The 14,380-nt window shown below is 39.7% G+C and overlaps 1 protein-coding gene across 1 annotated transcript in view; it reads left to right on the plus strand.

The window, feature by feature from the left end:
* Nucleotides 1–14,380, plus strand: part of CDH12 (cadherin 12) — a 375,294-nt gene that overhangs the window by 332,922 nt on the left and 27,992 nt on the right. The window contains exon 7 of the mRNA NM_001206958.1: nucleotides 6,000–6,136. Coding sequence (NP_001193887.1) covers nucleotides 6,000–6,136 — 137 coding nt within the window. The remainder of the gene's footprint in view (nucleotides 1–5,999; nucleotides 6,137–14,380) is intronic.

Raw genomic sequence — 14,380 nt, forward strand, 5'->3', positions numbered from 1 at the left:
GACAGCAAAGAAGGACCTATTCATTGCATTGTTCTACAATGGTTTAAATACAGAAGAGCTCTAAATAATATCATGCAGTTTAACTGGAGTAAATGAGAAAAGAAGAAAGGAATTCCTGAAACTAATGGAGATTCTACTTAAGGAATGGCAGCATGAGAAGTTCTTCCAGTGAATCAAGCATAAATGGTGAAAATTATTTGTTAAAGCTTACTAAAAACCATTTGCTCTCTTTGGAAGATTTACTAAAAGCATATAGAAAATGACGAAACATTTACTCAAGAAGACAGAGTAAAACTTTAGAACAGAAAGAGGCTATGGAACTTGACCCAGGACTTGCTCTCTCACTTCCATACTCATCTACCAGCTAAGCCGCATAGAGAATTCTCTTTGGACCCTGGACAGAATGGTTGAGAAAAGATGGCTCCTCTGTCCTCAGCTCTCAATCATGGGATATATCGTCTTGCTGGGAGGGGCAGGATGCCAGTGTTTCCAATCTACACCTCTGAGTTCTCAGGAGTAAAATTCCTAGTTGAGCCATTGGCTGCTTGCTTCCTTCACTCAACCTCACTTACAGGGAGAAGTCCTCTTCCAGGTAGGCTGAAAATTTGGAGTCTAGTCACCCTCACTTAATGTTGTTTGTTTCATTCCTGGAGAGTCGAAATGAGAATGAAATGAAAAGACCATCCTGCCTCCATCCAGGACCTGTAGAAGTTAGAGAATTTCCCAGGGTAAAAGAGTCTGTACGTCTAGACAACTTTCAGTTCAGTTCAGTTCAGTCGCTCAGTCATGTCCGACTCTTTGCAACGCCATGAATCGCAGCACTCCAGGCCTCCCTGTCCATCATCAACTCCCGGAGTTCACTCAAACTCATGTCCATCAAGTCAGTGATGCCATCCACCATCTTATCCTCTGTCATCCCCTTCTTCTCCTGCCCCCAATCCCTCCCAGCATCAGAGGCTTTTCCAATGAGTCAGCTCTTCGCATCAGGTAGCCAAAGTATTGGAGTTTCAGTTTTAGCATCAGTCCTTCCAATGAACACCAGGACTGATCTCCTTTAGAATGGACTAGTTGGAGTCCATTGCAGTCCAAGGGACTCTCAAGAGTCTTTTCCAACAACACAGTTCAAAAGCATCAATTCTTTAGCTCTTCCCAAAATATTTGCTTCCCTTTATTTTCCAGCTTTAATAGACATAAGATTATAAAGTTACTAATTATAAAAATGTTTTACTACTTTTTTTGCGATATCAATATACTATAGATTGTTGTTGTTTAGTTTCTAAGTCGTGTCTGACTCTCTTGTGACCCCATGGGTGGTAACCTGCTAGATTCCTCTGTCCATGAGATTTCCCAGGCAAGAATACTGGAGTGGGTTGCCATTTCCTTTTCCAGGGGATCTTCCAGACCCAGGGGTCAAACTTGTGTCTCCTCAATGACAGGTGGGTTCTTTACCACTGAGACACCACAAGGAAAAAAATATGTTAACATATATGTATATGTGTGTAGGGGCTTCCCTTGTGGCTCAGCTGATAAAGAATCCACCCAAAATATGGGAGACCTGGGTTGAATCCCTTGGTCAGGAAGATTCCCTGGAGAAGGAAATGGCAACCCATTCCAGTATTCTTGCCTGGAAAATCCCATGGATGGAGGAGCCTGGCAGGCTACAGTCCATGGGTCTCAAAGAATTGGACAGGACTGAGTGACTTAACTTTCACTTTTCATATATATAATAGCACATGGCTACATAGGAGTAAAATTTCTATATTTTATTAGAATCAAGTTAGCATAAATTTCAATCTACGTTAAGCAGTATACAGTCAAGCCTGAAGCAGATAAAAAGAAAATAACTAAAAATATAGCCTGGAAAATCCCTTGGATGGAGGAGCCTGGTGGGCTGTAGTCCATAGGGTCGCTGGGAGTCAGACACGACTGAGCAACTTCACTTTCACTTTTCACTTTCATGCATTGGAGAAGGAAATGGCAATCCACTCCAGTGTTCTTGCCTGGAGAATCCCAGGGACAGGGGAGCCTGGTGGGCTGTCGTCTATGGGTCATCCAGAGTTGGACCTGACTGAAGTGACTTAGCAGCAGCAGAGTATAACATTATTATTTAATAAAATAATTAATATTCCATTGGAATAATATGCACTCAATGCAAAAGGAAGTAGCAGAGGAGAAATCCAGAAACACCACATCTTCACAATCTTCAATCTATAGAAGTGAAGTTTCCAGGTAATTGGAGCTTACCCCAAGTAATGAATTAAATGAAAAAAAAATGAGTTAATAAGTTTAAAACATCTTAAAACTTACCACCTATCCCACAACTTGCATATATGAAAATGATTGAATTGTTCAGTTTAATTTGGGAAATTGTATTGTATGTGAAGTGCTAGTCGCTCTGTCATGTCTGACTCTTTGTAACTCCATGGACTGCAGCCCACCAGGCTCTTCTGTTCATGAAATTCTCCAGGCAACAATGCTGGAATGGGATGCCATTCCCTTCTCCAATAGTATGTGGATAAAGCTATTATTTAAAATAGGGCTTAGGAAAAAAGGAAGCATATGTTTGAAAAGTGAGACTTTATTGTAGTGCTCAGAGCAAAATATGTTTGTTAAGATCAGAACAGAACGATCACAGGAAACAATAATTAAAAAAATATTCCATCCATGAAAAGTGTATGGGAATTCCATCCATTGTATATGGATATTCGTAGTAGAAATTCAGCACTTCAAGTTATATTCAGGCTTTCCAGTCATGCTTAAATTTAATGCTCTACCATATCTGCACCAAACGTGAATATTTTGACATCAATATTTGATTACTCTTGGTGCTTATGGTTTTCTGAGGAAACCCATTATGACCTTGTGCAGCTCTGACATCAAAGTCTTCATTCTATTTATCCAAAATAATAATTTCTATAGATTCCATTTTCTTGTCCTAGCTCCATCACACTGAAATGACAAGTAAATCTGACACCCACTTCACATGAGTATCCTAGTCAAAGTAAAGGACACCAGCATGTTTCGGGTCTTCTTTCCTTCAGCCTGCATGTGAATGCGTTCTAAATCATTTCAGTCGTGTTTCACTCTTTGCAACCCCAAGGACTGTAACCCACCAGGCTCCTCTGTCTATGGGATTGTCCAGGCAAGAATACTGGAGAGGGTTGCCATGCCCTCCTCTAGGGGATCTTCCCGGGCCCAGGGATCGAACCCACATCTCTTATGTCTCCTGCATTAGCAGGCAGATTCTTTACCACTAGCACCACCAGGGAAGCCCAGCCTGCATAGCCCTAGTTATTTCAACCACTCACAACCCATTGAATTAAATCTCTTCCCAGCTCTGGTGACTCTTTTTGTCTGTTGGAAAGATTCTGGTTTATGGGAAATGCTTACAGTCTTGTCCCCTTCAAATACATTCACCCTCTGCCTTAAAAGTGATTAACAGTTATCCCATACCCTAATTATACCCTTTGAATTGTTCATTAACTATAAGATCATGTTTTATCTCCTTAATATAATTTACATTATCCTCCTTGACCTAAATAGCTCATCTTTTTTTCAGGTTATTATTTCTTTCAAATATTTTACTGAAATTCCTAACAGCTTATAGTTTCCCACAAAATCACTATGATTTTCCTACTGGTGTTGATGTTCCTAAAATACCTTTCCTCTTCCTTTGTCTGCCTCATTCTTCTCATAAATAATTCCTTTATAGCCTTCTGAAAGTGAAAGGGGGCTTCCCTGGTGTCTCAGATAGTAAAGAATCTGCTTGCAATTCAGGAGACCTGGGTTCGATCCCTGGCTCAGGAAGATCCCTTAGAGAAGGAAAGGGCTACCCACTCCAGTATTCTTGCTTGCAGAATTCCAAGGACAGAGGAACCTGGTGGGCTTGGTTTTGCAGTCTATGGTTTTGCTGCTGCTGTTGATGTTCCTAAAATATTTTTCCTCCTCTCCTTACTTTGTCTGCCTCTCTCTTCTCATAAATAATTCCTTTATAGCCTTCTGCTGCTGCTGCCGCTAGTCACTTCAGTCGTGTCCGACTCTGTGTGACCCCATAGATGGCAGCCCACCAGGCTCCCCCGTCCCTGGGATTCTCCAGGCAAGAGTACTGGAGTGGGTTGCCATTTCCTTCTCCAATGCATGAAAGTGAAAAGTGAAAGTAAATTCACTCAGTCATGTCCGACCCTCAGCTACCCCATGGACTGCAGCCTTCCAGGCTCCTCCATCCATGGGATTCTCCAGGCAGGAGTACCCGAGTGGGGTGCCATTGCCTTCTCCTTATAGCCTTCTAGTGCCAGTCAAACATCGTGTGCAGGAAGGTTTGCCTGAACCAACAGGTGTTGAACCAGGGATCTTCTTTGTACTCGTGTCTTGTCTTTTCTGTCCTTCTATCAAACATAATAATCCTCTTTATATACATTCCTCCAACTAGACTCATTATTAGTGAGCATTATACTTTATAATTTCCTTTGTGCTTCAACCTTACTACAATGTCTGCAGCATAGTGGGCACTCAGCAAATATTTAGTGAATTCTACCATTAAACACCAGCCACTGTTAGTCTACACCAGTAATTCTTCAGAAATGCTATGGTCACCAAGGAAGTTCAGTAATAATCAGCCTCAAATTAGGCATGTTACCAAGTTGAATAAAGGTGCTAAAAATGGGTACTGTGAGAAGATGCTTTTTTGTTCCAAAAAGGGCATCTTGCAATAGAAAGAATGAAGCTCATTATATGCTGTAGTCTCTGGCTTTTAAGTTCATTTATAATTTTTGAGATCATTTCTATGAGACAGGATGCCAAGCTGAACTCATAAAGCATCAGTGCATTTCAGAAATCAACAATGGAAATGTCAAAGGCAGATAAAAAGCTTGGTTCCTACTCTGATCCTATCAGTTACTAATGAATACTGACAAGTTATAAATCTCCACCTATAAAGACGAACTAGTTTTGACCTAGTTCTAAAATGTTATGCACACTGTCCTGATTTTAAATAACCTGTTTGTCAAGATTAAAACTTGCTATTTTGAAACACAAGCCTTAATTAACATTTCCTGATGACCGGGGATTTAGAGGGGCTGACTACAATGATGTCATCTGTCTTCAGCCACTGTTTGTAAGGACCTCACTTTGATTCTCTAATCACAAAAATGGTGATGAATGTTTAGAACAATACCTGGCACATGGAAAGAGTTCAAAATGTCTGTTAGTATGATGTTTGAAAATATATCTTTAAAATAATTTTACATATATCACTCTATATGTTCACTGCTACATAAAGATTTATACAAATGCATATTTTTTAAAAAAATTCATATTCTTGGATTTCTTATTCCGACTGTTTCACATAAAGAAAGCAGATCATTTACTATCAAGGAGTTTGGCTAATAAAGAACGTAAAGAGACAGTACAGCCAAGGTCACTTTTTATAAGAAACTTGTTCTGATACTTAAGAGTAATAAAACAACCATGGTCATTTTTTGTGTGTTTGAGGAAAATATTTCTGTGCAATTATAGCACCTGCCAGTTTAAAAATTTCCCCTTAGTTTCCCTAACATGATTTTTTTTTTCTGTCCTTGGAAACAAAGATGCTACCTCTGTACTGACCTAAGTTCTTTGTAGCTGTTTCCAGATGCCTACCCCACCCCCAGCTCTTCCCACAGCCACCATTAAGGAATCTTTTACTGCTTGAAAAAGTTTTAATATTCAGCAGGTTAAGGAAACCCATGGTCAGCTTTAGAATTTTAGTCTCTGCTGAGCTTTCAAGGTGTCAAGACCCTAAAATAATATGAACAGCAGGAGTACTAAATCTTTCATTATTCCCAGTTTCCCCTTGAGCATACTGACTTTGCAATAAAGAAGCTGTCACTTACACTCTTCTTTATTGCGAGGTGGGTAATAGCTACAGGGAGAAAAATAAGGAACTGTGTCAAGGTAGCCTGACTGCCATTATGATGAATGTGTAATCATTGCACATTTGCATCTCCTCTTTTTGTACACAGGTACCTCATAGATTGGAAGAGTGATGGGGACAGCTACTTTACAATAGATGCGACTGAAGGAACCATCGCCACTAATGAATTACTAGACAGAGAAAGCACCGCGCAGTATAATTTCTCCATAATTGCGAGTAAAGTTAGTAAGTATGGCATGGATGGAATCAATGTTATACTGCAGTTCTTTGAATTTCACACTCTTAAACGAGTCCCTGCTGAGCTGTTTTTCAGTTTTGGACTGACAGCTGAGTGGTCTCCTGGGGAAACTCAGAAACCTGCTCCTTTTCCTCATAGCCTAAGTCCAGAAAAATTGTGACAGCTGCCACTGCACTTTGTTTGCAGGACGGCAGGAATATCTAGCAGTGCTTTTCATGGTGTGAGCTCACTTCTTTCCACCTTATAACCTTAAAAATTGGCCATAGTTCCAATGTCTTTCCACATTGCACCCCTGTATATATTATGCAGAGTTTCATAGGCCAGGCAGGAGGGAATCATCATCACATAAAATCACCTGTTCCGAAATAACTTTTGAAGTTAAAGAGAGCATGATTTTATTTATTTATTTATTTTTACTGTGTCATGTAGCATATGGGATCTCCATTCTAGGGATTGAACCTGTGCCCCCTGGATACACAGAGTATTAACCACTGGCCCACCGAGTGAAGTCCTTAAGAGACCATTTATAAAGTCGCCCTTCTTCTTTCTCTCTTCTTTCATTAGCATATATGTTTTTATGAACACCATTGTGGAATATACAGGACTTTTAAGTATAATTCTTCAACGAGTCATTTGGAATCTATAGGATTGTTAGGCAATCCTTTTGTTGGCTTCTGCTTGGTCCAGAATCCTCTAGACTGAGAGTGATGGTAGGTCATGTGTGTTTGGCTGGACAATGGAGGATATTACCAAGGTAACAAGCTTCCTAAGGCAACAGATCAGGCTAGGAGTGAAGACATTGGCTATCAACATAGTTGTCTATAATGGAAGTGCATCATAACAGTTCTTCTGCATAAGGTCTATTGAAAGATTTGAGGAAATCCCAAGTATCTTGTATATTGCTTTCCTATTTCCTTTTGTGCATCTGGTAAAATGTTCTGGCAGCTAATGTCACCTTTCAGTGCAGGGAGGAGCTAACCAAACATGTCTATTGAGAGGTTTTTGATCAGTCTCAACTCAGTGGGTACAGATAGGAAAGTAACAGTCATACTCAGTTAGTCACATTCAGTTGTGTCCGACTGTTTGAAGCTTCATGGACTGTAGCCCACCAGGCTCTTCTGTCCACAGGATTTCCCAGGCAAGAATGCTGGAGTAGGCTGCTATTTTCTTTTCCAGGAGATCTTTCTGACCCAGGGATCAAACCTGGGTTGGCAGCCTGGTTCTTTACGACTGAAACACTGGGGAAGCCCATTTTATATATTCTAGTTATTCTAGTTGGTATGTTAATACCAAACTCCTAACTTATCCCTTCTCTGATTTTCCCCTTTGCTAACCATAAGTTTGTTTTCTAAGTCTGTGAGTTTATTTCTGTTTTGCAAATAAATTTGCTTTTATTATTTTCTTAGATTCCACATAAAAGTGATATCATATATTTATCTTTGGCTTTACTTCATTTAGCTTAATAATCTCTAGATCCATCCATGTTGCTGCAAATGTTATTATATCACATAAATCTCTCTCATATACCCCCGGTTGATGAGAGAGCACTCCCCTTTTTGCCACTACTTCTAGGATTAAAGCAGACTGGCTAAGTGGAATGCCCAAATACTAACTCTCTTCATGTAATTTTTGAGTTATTTGGTGTTGGCGTTCTGAGCATCCCATCTGCCCATGAACTTGTTATGAGCACCCAGTGGTAGACCCTACAGTTTCTTAATTTCAGGTCCAAGGCCCCTTGTGCCACAGATGGTTTTCTTGGGAGAGTTCACAGCATGGTTTCTCAATTCCAGCTTTCTATTGTGTCCACTGGATCCTGAGGAAACGCACACAGCCCTGCCATGCTAAACAGGCACACTGAAGGCTGCTCCTCTACTGTATGCTTTCTCTGTTCTGCTATCTCCTTTCAAATCTGCCTTCCTTGCTCAGTTAGCCTCTCAGAGTAGATAATCCAGTCAGCTGCCTGAATAGACACACTATCCAGAGAACAGTATGGAATGTTAGCCTTGCCCATTCTCTTTAAATGCTTTTTTGATTTAAAGTTTCCTTTCCTGCTGTCAAATATCAAATTCCTTATGATTATACAGTGGAAGTGAGAAATAGATTTAAGGGCCTAGATCTGATAGATAGAATGCCTGATGAACTATGGACTGAGGTTCGTGACATTGTACAGGAGACAGGGATCAAGACCATGCCCAAGGAAAAGAAATGCAAAAAAGCAAAATGGCTGTCTGGGCAGGCCTTACAAATAGCTGTGAAAAGAAGAGAAGCGAAAAGCAAAGGAGGAAAGGAAAGATATAAGCATCTGAATGCACAGTTCTTTTTTTTTTTTTTTAATTTTTTATTCCTTTATTTCTCATGTGTTCCCCATCCTGAACCCTCCTCCCTCCTCCCTCCCCATACCATCCCTCTGGGTCGTCCCAGTGCACCAGCCCCAAGCATCCAGCATCGTGCATTGAACCTGGACTGGCATCTCGTTTCATACATGACATTTCACATGTTTCAATGCCATTCTCCCAAATCTTCCCACCCTCTCCCTCTCCCACAGAGTCCATAAGCCTGTTCTATAGATCAGTGTCTCTTTTGCTGTCTCGTATACAGGGTTATCGTTACCATCTTTCTAAATTCCATATATATGCGTTAGTATACTGTATTGGTGTTTTTCCTTCTGGCTTACTTCACTATGTATAATAGGCTCCAGTTTCACCCACCTCATTAGAACTGATTCAAATGTATTCTTTTTAATGGCTGAGTAATACTCCATTGTGTATATGTACCACAGCTTTCTTATCCATTCATCTGCTGATGGATATCTAGGTTGCTTCCATGTCCTGGCTATTATAAACAGTGCTGCAATGAACATTGGGGTACACGTGTCTCTTTCCCTTCTGGTTTCCTCAGTGTGTATGCCCAGCAGTGGGATTGCTGGATCATAAGGCAGTTCTAAAGAATAGCAAGAAGATATAAGAAAGCCTACCTTAGCGATCAATGCAAAGAAATAGAGGAAAACAACAGAATGGGAAAGACTAGGGATCTCTTCAAGAAAATCAGAGATACCAAAGGAACATTTCATGCAAAGATGGGCTCGATAAAGGACAGAAATGGTATGGACCTAACAGAAGCAGAAGATATTAAGAAGAGATGGCAAGAATACACAGAAGAACTGTACAAAAAAGATCTTCATGACCAAGATAATCACGATGGTGTGATCATTCACCCAGAGCCATACATCCTGGAATGTGAAGTCAAGTGGTCCTTAGAAAGCATCATTATGAACAAAACTAGAGGAGGTGATGGAATTCCAGTTGAACTATTCCAAATCCTGAAAGATGATGCTGTGAAAGTGCTGCACTCAATATGCCAGCAAATTTGGAAAGCTCAGCAGTGGCCACAGGACTGAGTTTTCATTCCAATCCCAAAGAAAGGCAATGCCAAAGAATGCTCAAACTACCGCACAATTGCATTCATCTCTGCTGCTGCTGCTATGTCACTTCAGTCACGTCCAACTCTGTGCGACCCCATAGACAGCAGCCCACCAGGCTCCGCCGTCCCTGGGATTCTCCAGGCAAGAGCACTGGAGTGGGTTGCCATTTCCTTCTCCAGTGCAAAGTGAAAAGTGAAAGTGAAGTCGCACTCATTTCATACGCTAGTAAAGTAATGCTCAAAATTATCCAAGCCAAGCTTCAGCAATAAGTGAACTGTGAACTTCAGATGTTCAAGATGCTTTTAGAAAAGGCAGAGGAACCAGAGATCAAATTACCAACATCTGCTGGTTCATCAAAAAAGCAAGAGAGTTCCAGAAAAACACCTACTTCTGCTTTATTGACTATTCCAAAGCCTTTGATTGTGTGGATCACAATAAACTGTGGAAAATTCTTAAAGAGATGGGAATACCAGACCACCTGACCTGCCTCTTGAGAAACCTATATGCAGGTCAGGAAGCAACAGTTAGAACTGGACATGGAAGAACAGACTGGTTCCAAATAGGAAAAGGAGTACATCAAGGCTGTATACTGTTACACTGCATATTTAGCAGAAACACAAGCTGGAATCAAGTTTGCCGGGAGAAATATCAATAACCTCAGATATGCAGATGACACTAGCCTCATGGCAGAAAGTGAAGAGGAACTCAAAAGCCTCTTGATGAAAATGAAAGAGGAGAGTGAAAAAGTTGGCTTAAAGCTCAACATTCAGAAAACAAAGATCATGGCATCTGGTCCCATCACTTCATGGGAAATAGATGGGGAAACAGTGGAAACAGTGGCTGACTTTATTTTTTGGGGCTCCAAAATCATTGCAGATGGTGACTGCAGCATGAAATTAAAATATGCTTACTCCTTGGAAGGAAAGTTATGACCAACCTAGATAGCATATTGAAAAGCAGAGACATTACTTTGCCAACAAAGGTCCATCTAGGCAAGGCTATGGTTTTTCCAGTGGTCATGTATGGATGTGAGAGTTGGACTGTGAAGAAAGCAGAGTGCTGAAGATTTGATGCTTTTGAACTGTGGTGTTGGAGAAGACTCCTGAGAATCCCTTGGATTGCAAGGAGATCCAACCAGTCCATTCTAAAGGAGATCAGCCCTGGGTGTTCTTTGGAAGGAATGATGCTAAAGCTGAAACTCCAGTTCTTTGGCCATCTCATGCAAAGAGTTGACTCATTGGAAAAGACTCTGATGCTGGGAGGGAATGAGGGCAGGAGGAGAAGGGGATGATAGAGGATGAGATGGCTAGATGGCATCACTGACTCGATGGACATGAGTCTGAGTGAACTCTGGGAGTTGGTGATGGACAGGGAGGCCTGGCGTGCTCCCATTCATGCGGTCGCAAAGATTCGGACACGACTGAGCAACTGAACTGAAGTAACTGAACTTCCAGCCACATGGGCGCTTCCCTGGTGGCTCAGACAATAAAGCGTCTGCCCGCAATGCAGGAGATCTGGGTTTAGTCCCTGGGTCAGGAAGATCCCCTGGAGAAGGAAATGGCTACCCATTCCAGTACTCTTGCCTGGAAAATTCTATGGATGGAGGAGCCAGGTGGGCTACAGTCCATGGGGCCGCAAAAAGTCAGACAGGACTGAGCGACTTCACTTTCACTCTCCTGCTAGGTATCTTTCTTCCTTCCCATATCACCTCCTATTATTGTTACATATGTTATTCATCATCTTTTTCACACTTTCAATTATTTTAACTCTGAATTATTTCCTTTATCCATAATACTGATGGCAGTTTAACCATAAAATAGTTAGGAAATAAACTTTAGTTTTCTTAGATCTTTGACAAATAGAGTGAAAATGAGATATCTAAGTTATGGGGTAGAAGACCTCTATGAACTACATTATATTCACTCTGATGATTTGGATGTATTAGGTGATAACTGACCAGAAGTAGCCTATTCAAATAATTTCTATTATTTAAGACATAATGTCTATAATAAAATAGTTTTCATTAAAACTATTCTGTGTCACCTAACCTTTCTGTTAATACACATGGAAAATGTGTATTTTTTCTTAAAGGCAGATATTAGATCCAGTACCCTAACTCAAGATGAAAGTCTGCCTCTAGTTCTTCACTCAACTGTACTGTAGCTCTAAAAGTTCTCCTTCTCCCCATGGGGTACGAAAGCCACCAAAAACCATCATTGTGGTGTGAGGGCACCTGTAGTAGCAGGTCAGAGCCTGGGCTTTGACCATTTGGAGAATATAAGAGGAGTATGCACTTTACAATGCAAGCATCATTGTTCCTAAATTTGTCATTTTTCAAACTTAGAAAACCAGATTTTTTAAAAAATTATTTTATGTTGGAGCATAGTTGATTAACAATATTGTGCTATTTTCAGGCCATATTTTGTTAATTATCAGTTTAATTAGAGCACACACTGACTCCACTCCAATCTCTACCTTCTATGTCAGGTTAGTTCAGCTCAGTCATGTCCAGCTCTTTGCAACCCCATGGACTGCAGCACTCCATGCTTTCCTGTCCATCGCCAAGTCCCAGAGCTTGCTCAAACTCATGCCCATTGAGTTTATGATGCCATGCAACCATATCATTCTCTGTTGTCACCTTCTCCTTCTACCTTCAATCTTTCACAGCATCAAGGTCTTTCTAAGGAGTAAGCTCTTTGCATCAGGTGACCAAAGTTTTGGAGTTTCAGGTTCAGCATCAGTTCTTCCAATGAATATTCAAGACCGATCTTCTTTAGGATTGACTGGTTTGATCTTGCAGTCCAGGGGAATCTTAAGAGTCTTCTCCAATATCACAGTTCAAAAGCATCAGTTCTTTGGTGCCCAGCTTTCTTTATGATCCAACTCTCACATCCATACATGACTACTGGAAAAAACCATAGTCTTGACTAGATGGACCTTTGTTTGCAAAGTAACGTCTCTGCTTTTTAATGTGCTGTCTAGGTTGGTCACAGCTTTTCTTCCAAGGAGCAAGCATCTTTTAATTTTATGGCTGCAATCACATCCTATGTAGTTTTTACCTAAATGCAACTTAGGAAACCCCACAGTATGGAGTCTCATCAGTTATGTTGGCACTCACCGGGACACATGCCGAACTGGGACTTACACTCACAACCCATGCATATGCACACCTTATAAGAGGGCAGCTGGCTAATATTTCTAAATTATCTACTTCTATCCACTCCACTGTCTGTCTATTCAAAGACTACTATGAGGAATTTAGCATCTTCAAAGAAGTCTGGTGAGACAAAAGCTATGCACCTTACATCTCCATGGAAAAGAAAGAGGCTAAGCACATACCATGTGGTAATTAATGATTCTGCAATAAGAATAGGTTATTGTGAGTTTTATTTGCACTCACAGAGTTTAAAAGTCAACTTTATTTAAATTTTAATATATAAGGTTGCTTTCTCTGCTCAAACTAGCCAGCCTGAGCAGGAAATTATTGTCATGGTGAATGACTATGAAATAAATAGCCCACATTTGCCCTGCCAAGTGGAAAAACATTGTGTAAATGTACCTTATTGCAGATTGTACTAGCATATGCTTTGGCCTTGACCCTTCTATAAAAACTCTCAGATGAAATGAAATGGTACACTGATTGAACAACTTCCAATTAATTAAAAAGCAATCATTAATCAGTGTTACAACAGTTGGCGGTCCAAATAATTTTATTAGACCCCTAATAATTCTTTAATGCATTACTGCTTTGCTGTTTTTATGATACTAATCTTGCAAATTGAAAAAAAAAAGTGGAAGTCTCAAAATTCACTTCATTCAAATTATCAGAAACTTTCAACAGCAAATGTTTCTAATTTTTTGTGTTTTTTTGGGGGGGGGAAGTATTGACTATCACATATATTACTATACAAAGATAATTATAAATAACTACATTAAAGCCTTAGAAAATTTACAAAATTATAAAATAAATGGATGATACCAGAGACGATTCTTCTTTTCTTGATTGTGTTAGTTATCCAGATGGTGATGCATTGTTCCCATTCATTGTGGAACAGATCGGAAATCAGTGGTAGACTTACTAAGTGCTATACTTTGGGAATATGTTGTATGTAAGTGCACCATTATAAGCTGGGATTAATCTGTAAGGTAATTAATTTTTAAGGTTATTTAGCATTAGAACTACTTTGCATTAATGTCTCTTACTTCAACATAATGCAAATAATGTCATCTTCAGTAGAGAAAAATCAACCTGAGATTATTATCTGTAATAGGCTCAACAAAATTTCATCTAATTTTTTATAAACTTCTATAGAACATTATTTACATTCAAAGCATTATTCATTGTGGGTTAAAACTAAGATTGAAGTCTGTTCCTAAGGAGAGTTTGGGAATAGTTAGAAGTTGATCCTCCAAATTAATTTAGTTAGAACTATGCAACTTACGCTGAATTCAATGGACTTGAATGTATTCCCAGACAGCCTTCAGGGGAAAGTTGCAAAAGATTTATACTGACCAAACAGGTCATTAAGAAATAAAAAATTTAAACAAAAGAAACTTTTTTGATAAAAAATTTTAAAGGGTTTCCTTCTGTCCGTGTGCCAAATAGACATGGAATAGTGTTCTCAGGCCAAATGAGAAAAAGTACCTAATTTCTCTATAAAAATTGTAAGAAATGTTTTAAGCTAGTAAACCAAAGTATTATAGTAACTTTATATATACTTACTCAATTTATTGCTATCCACATTGCAAGAGTGAAGAAACTGTAAGCTAAGATATATTCCATTTATCACATAGTGAATGACTAACCAAA

This window comes from Bos taurus, chromosome 20 (assembly GCF_002263795.3).
Source record: "Bos taurus isolate L1 Dominette 01449 registration number 42190680 breed Hereford chromosome 20, ARS-UCD2.0, whole genome shotgun sequence".
Classification (NCBI taxonomy): domain Eukaryota; kingdom Metazoa; phylum Chordata; class Mammalia; order Artiodactyla; family Bovidae; genus Bos; species Bos taurus.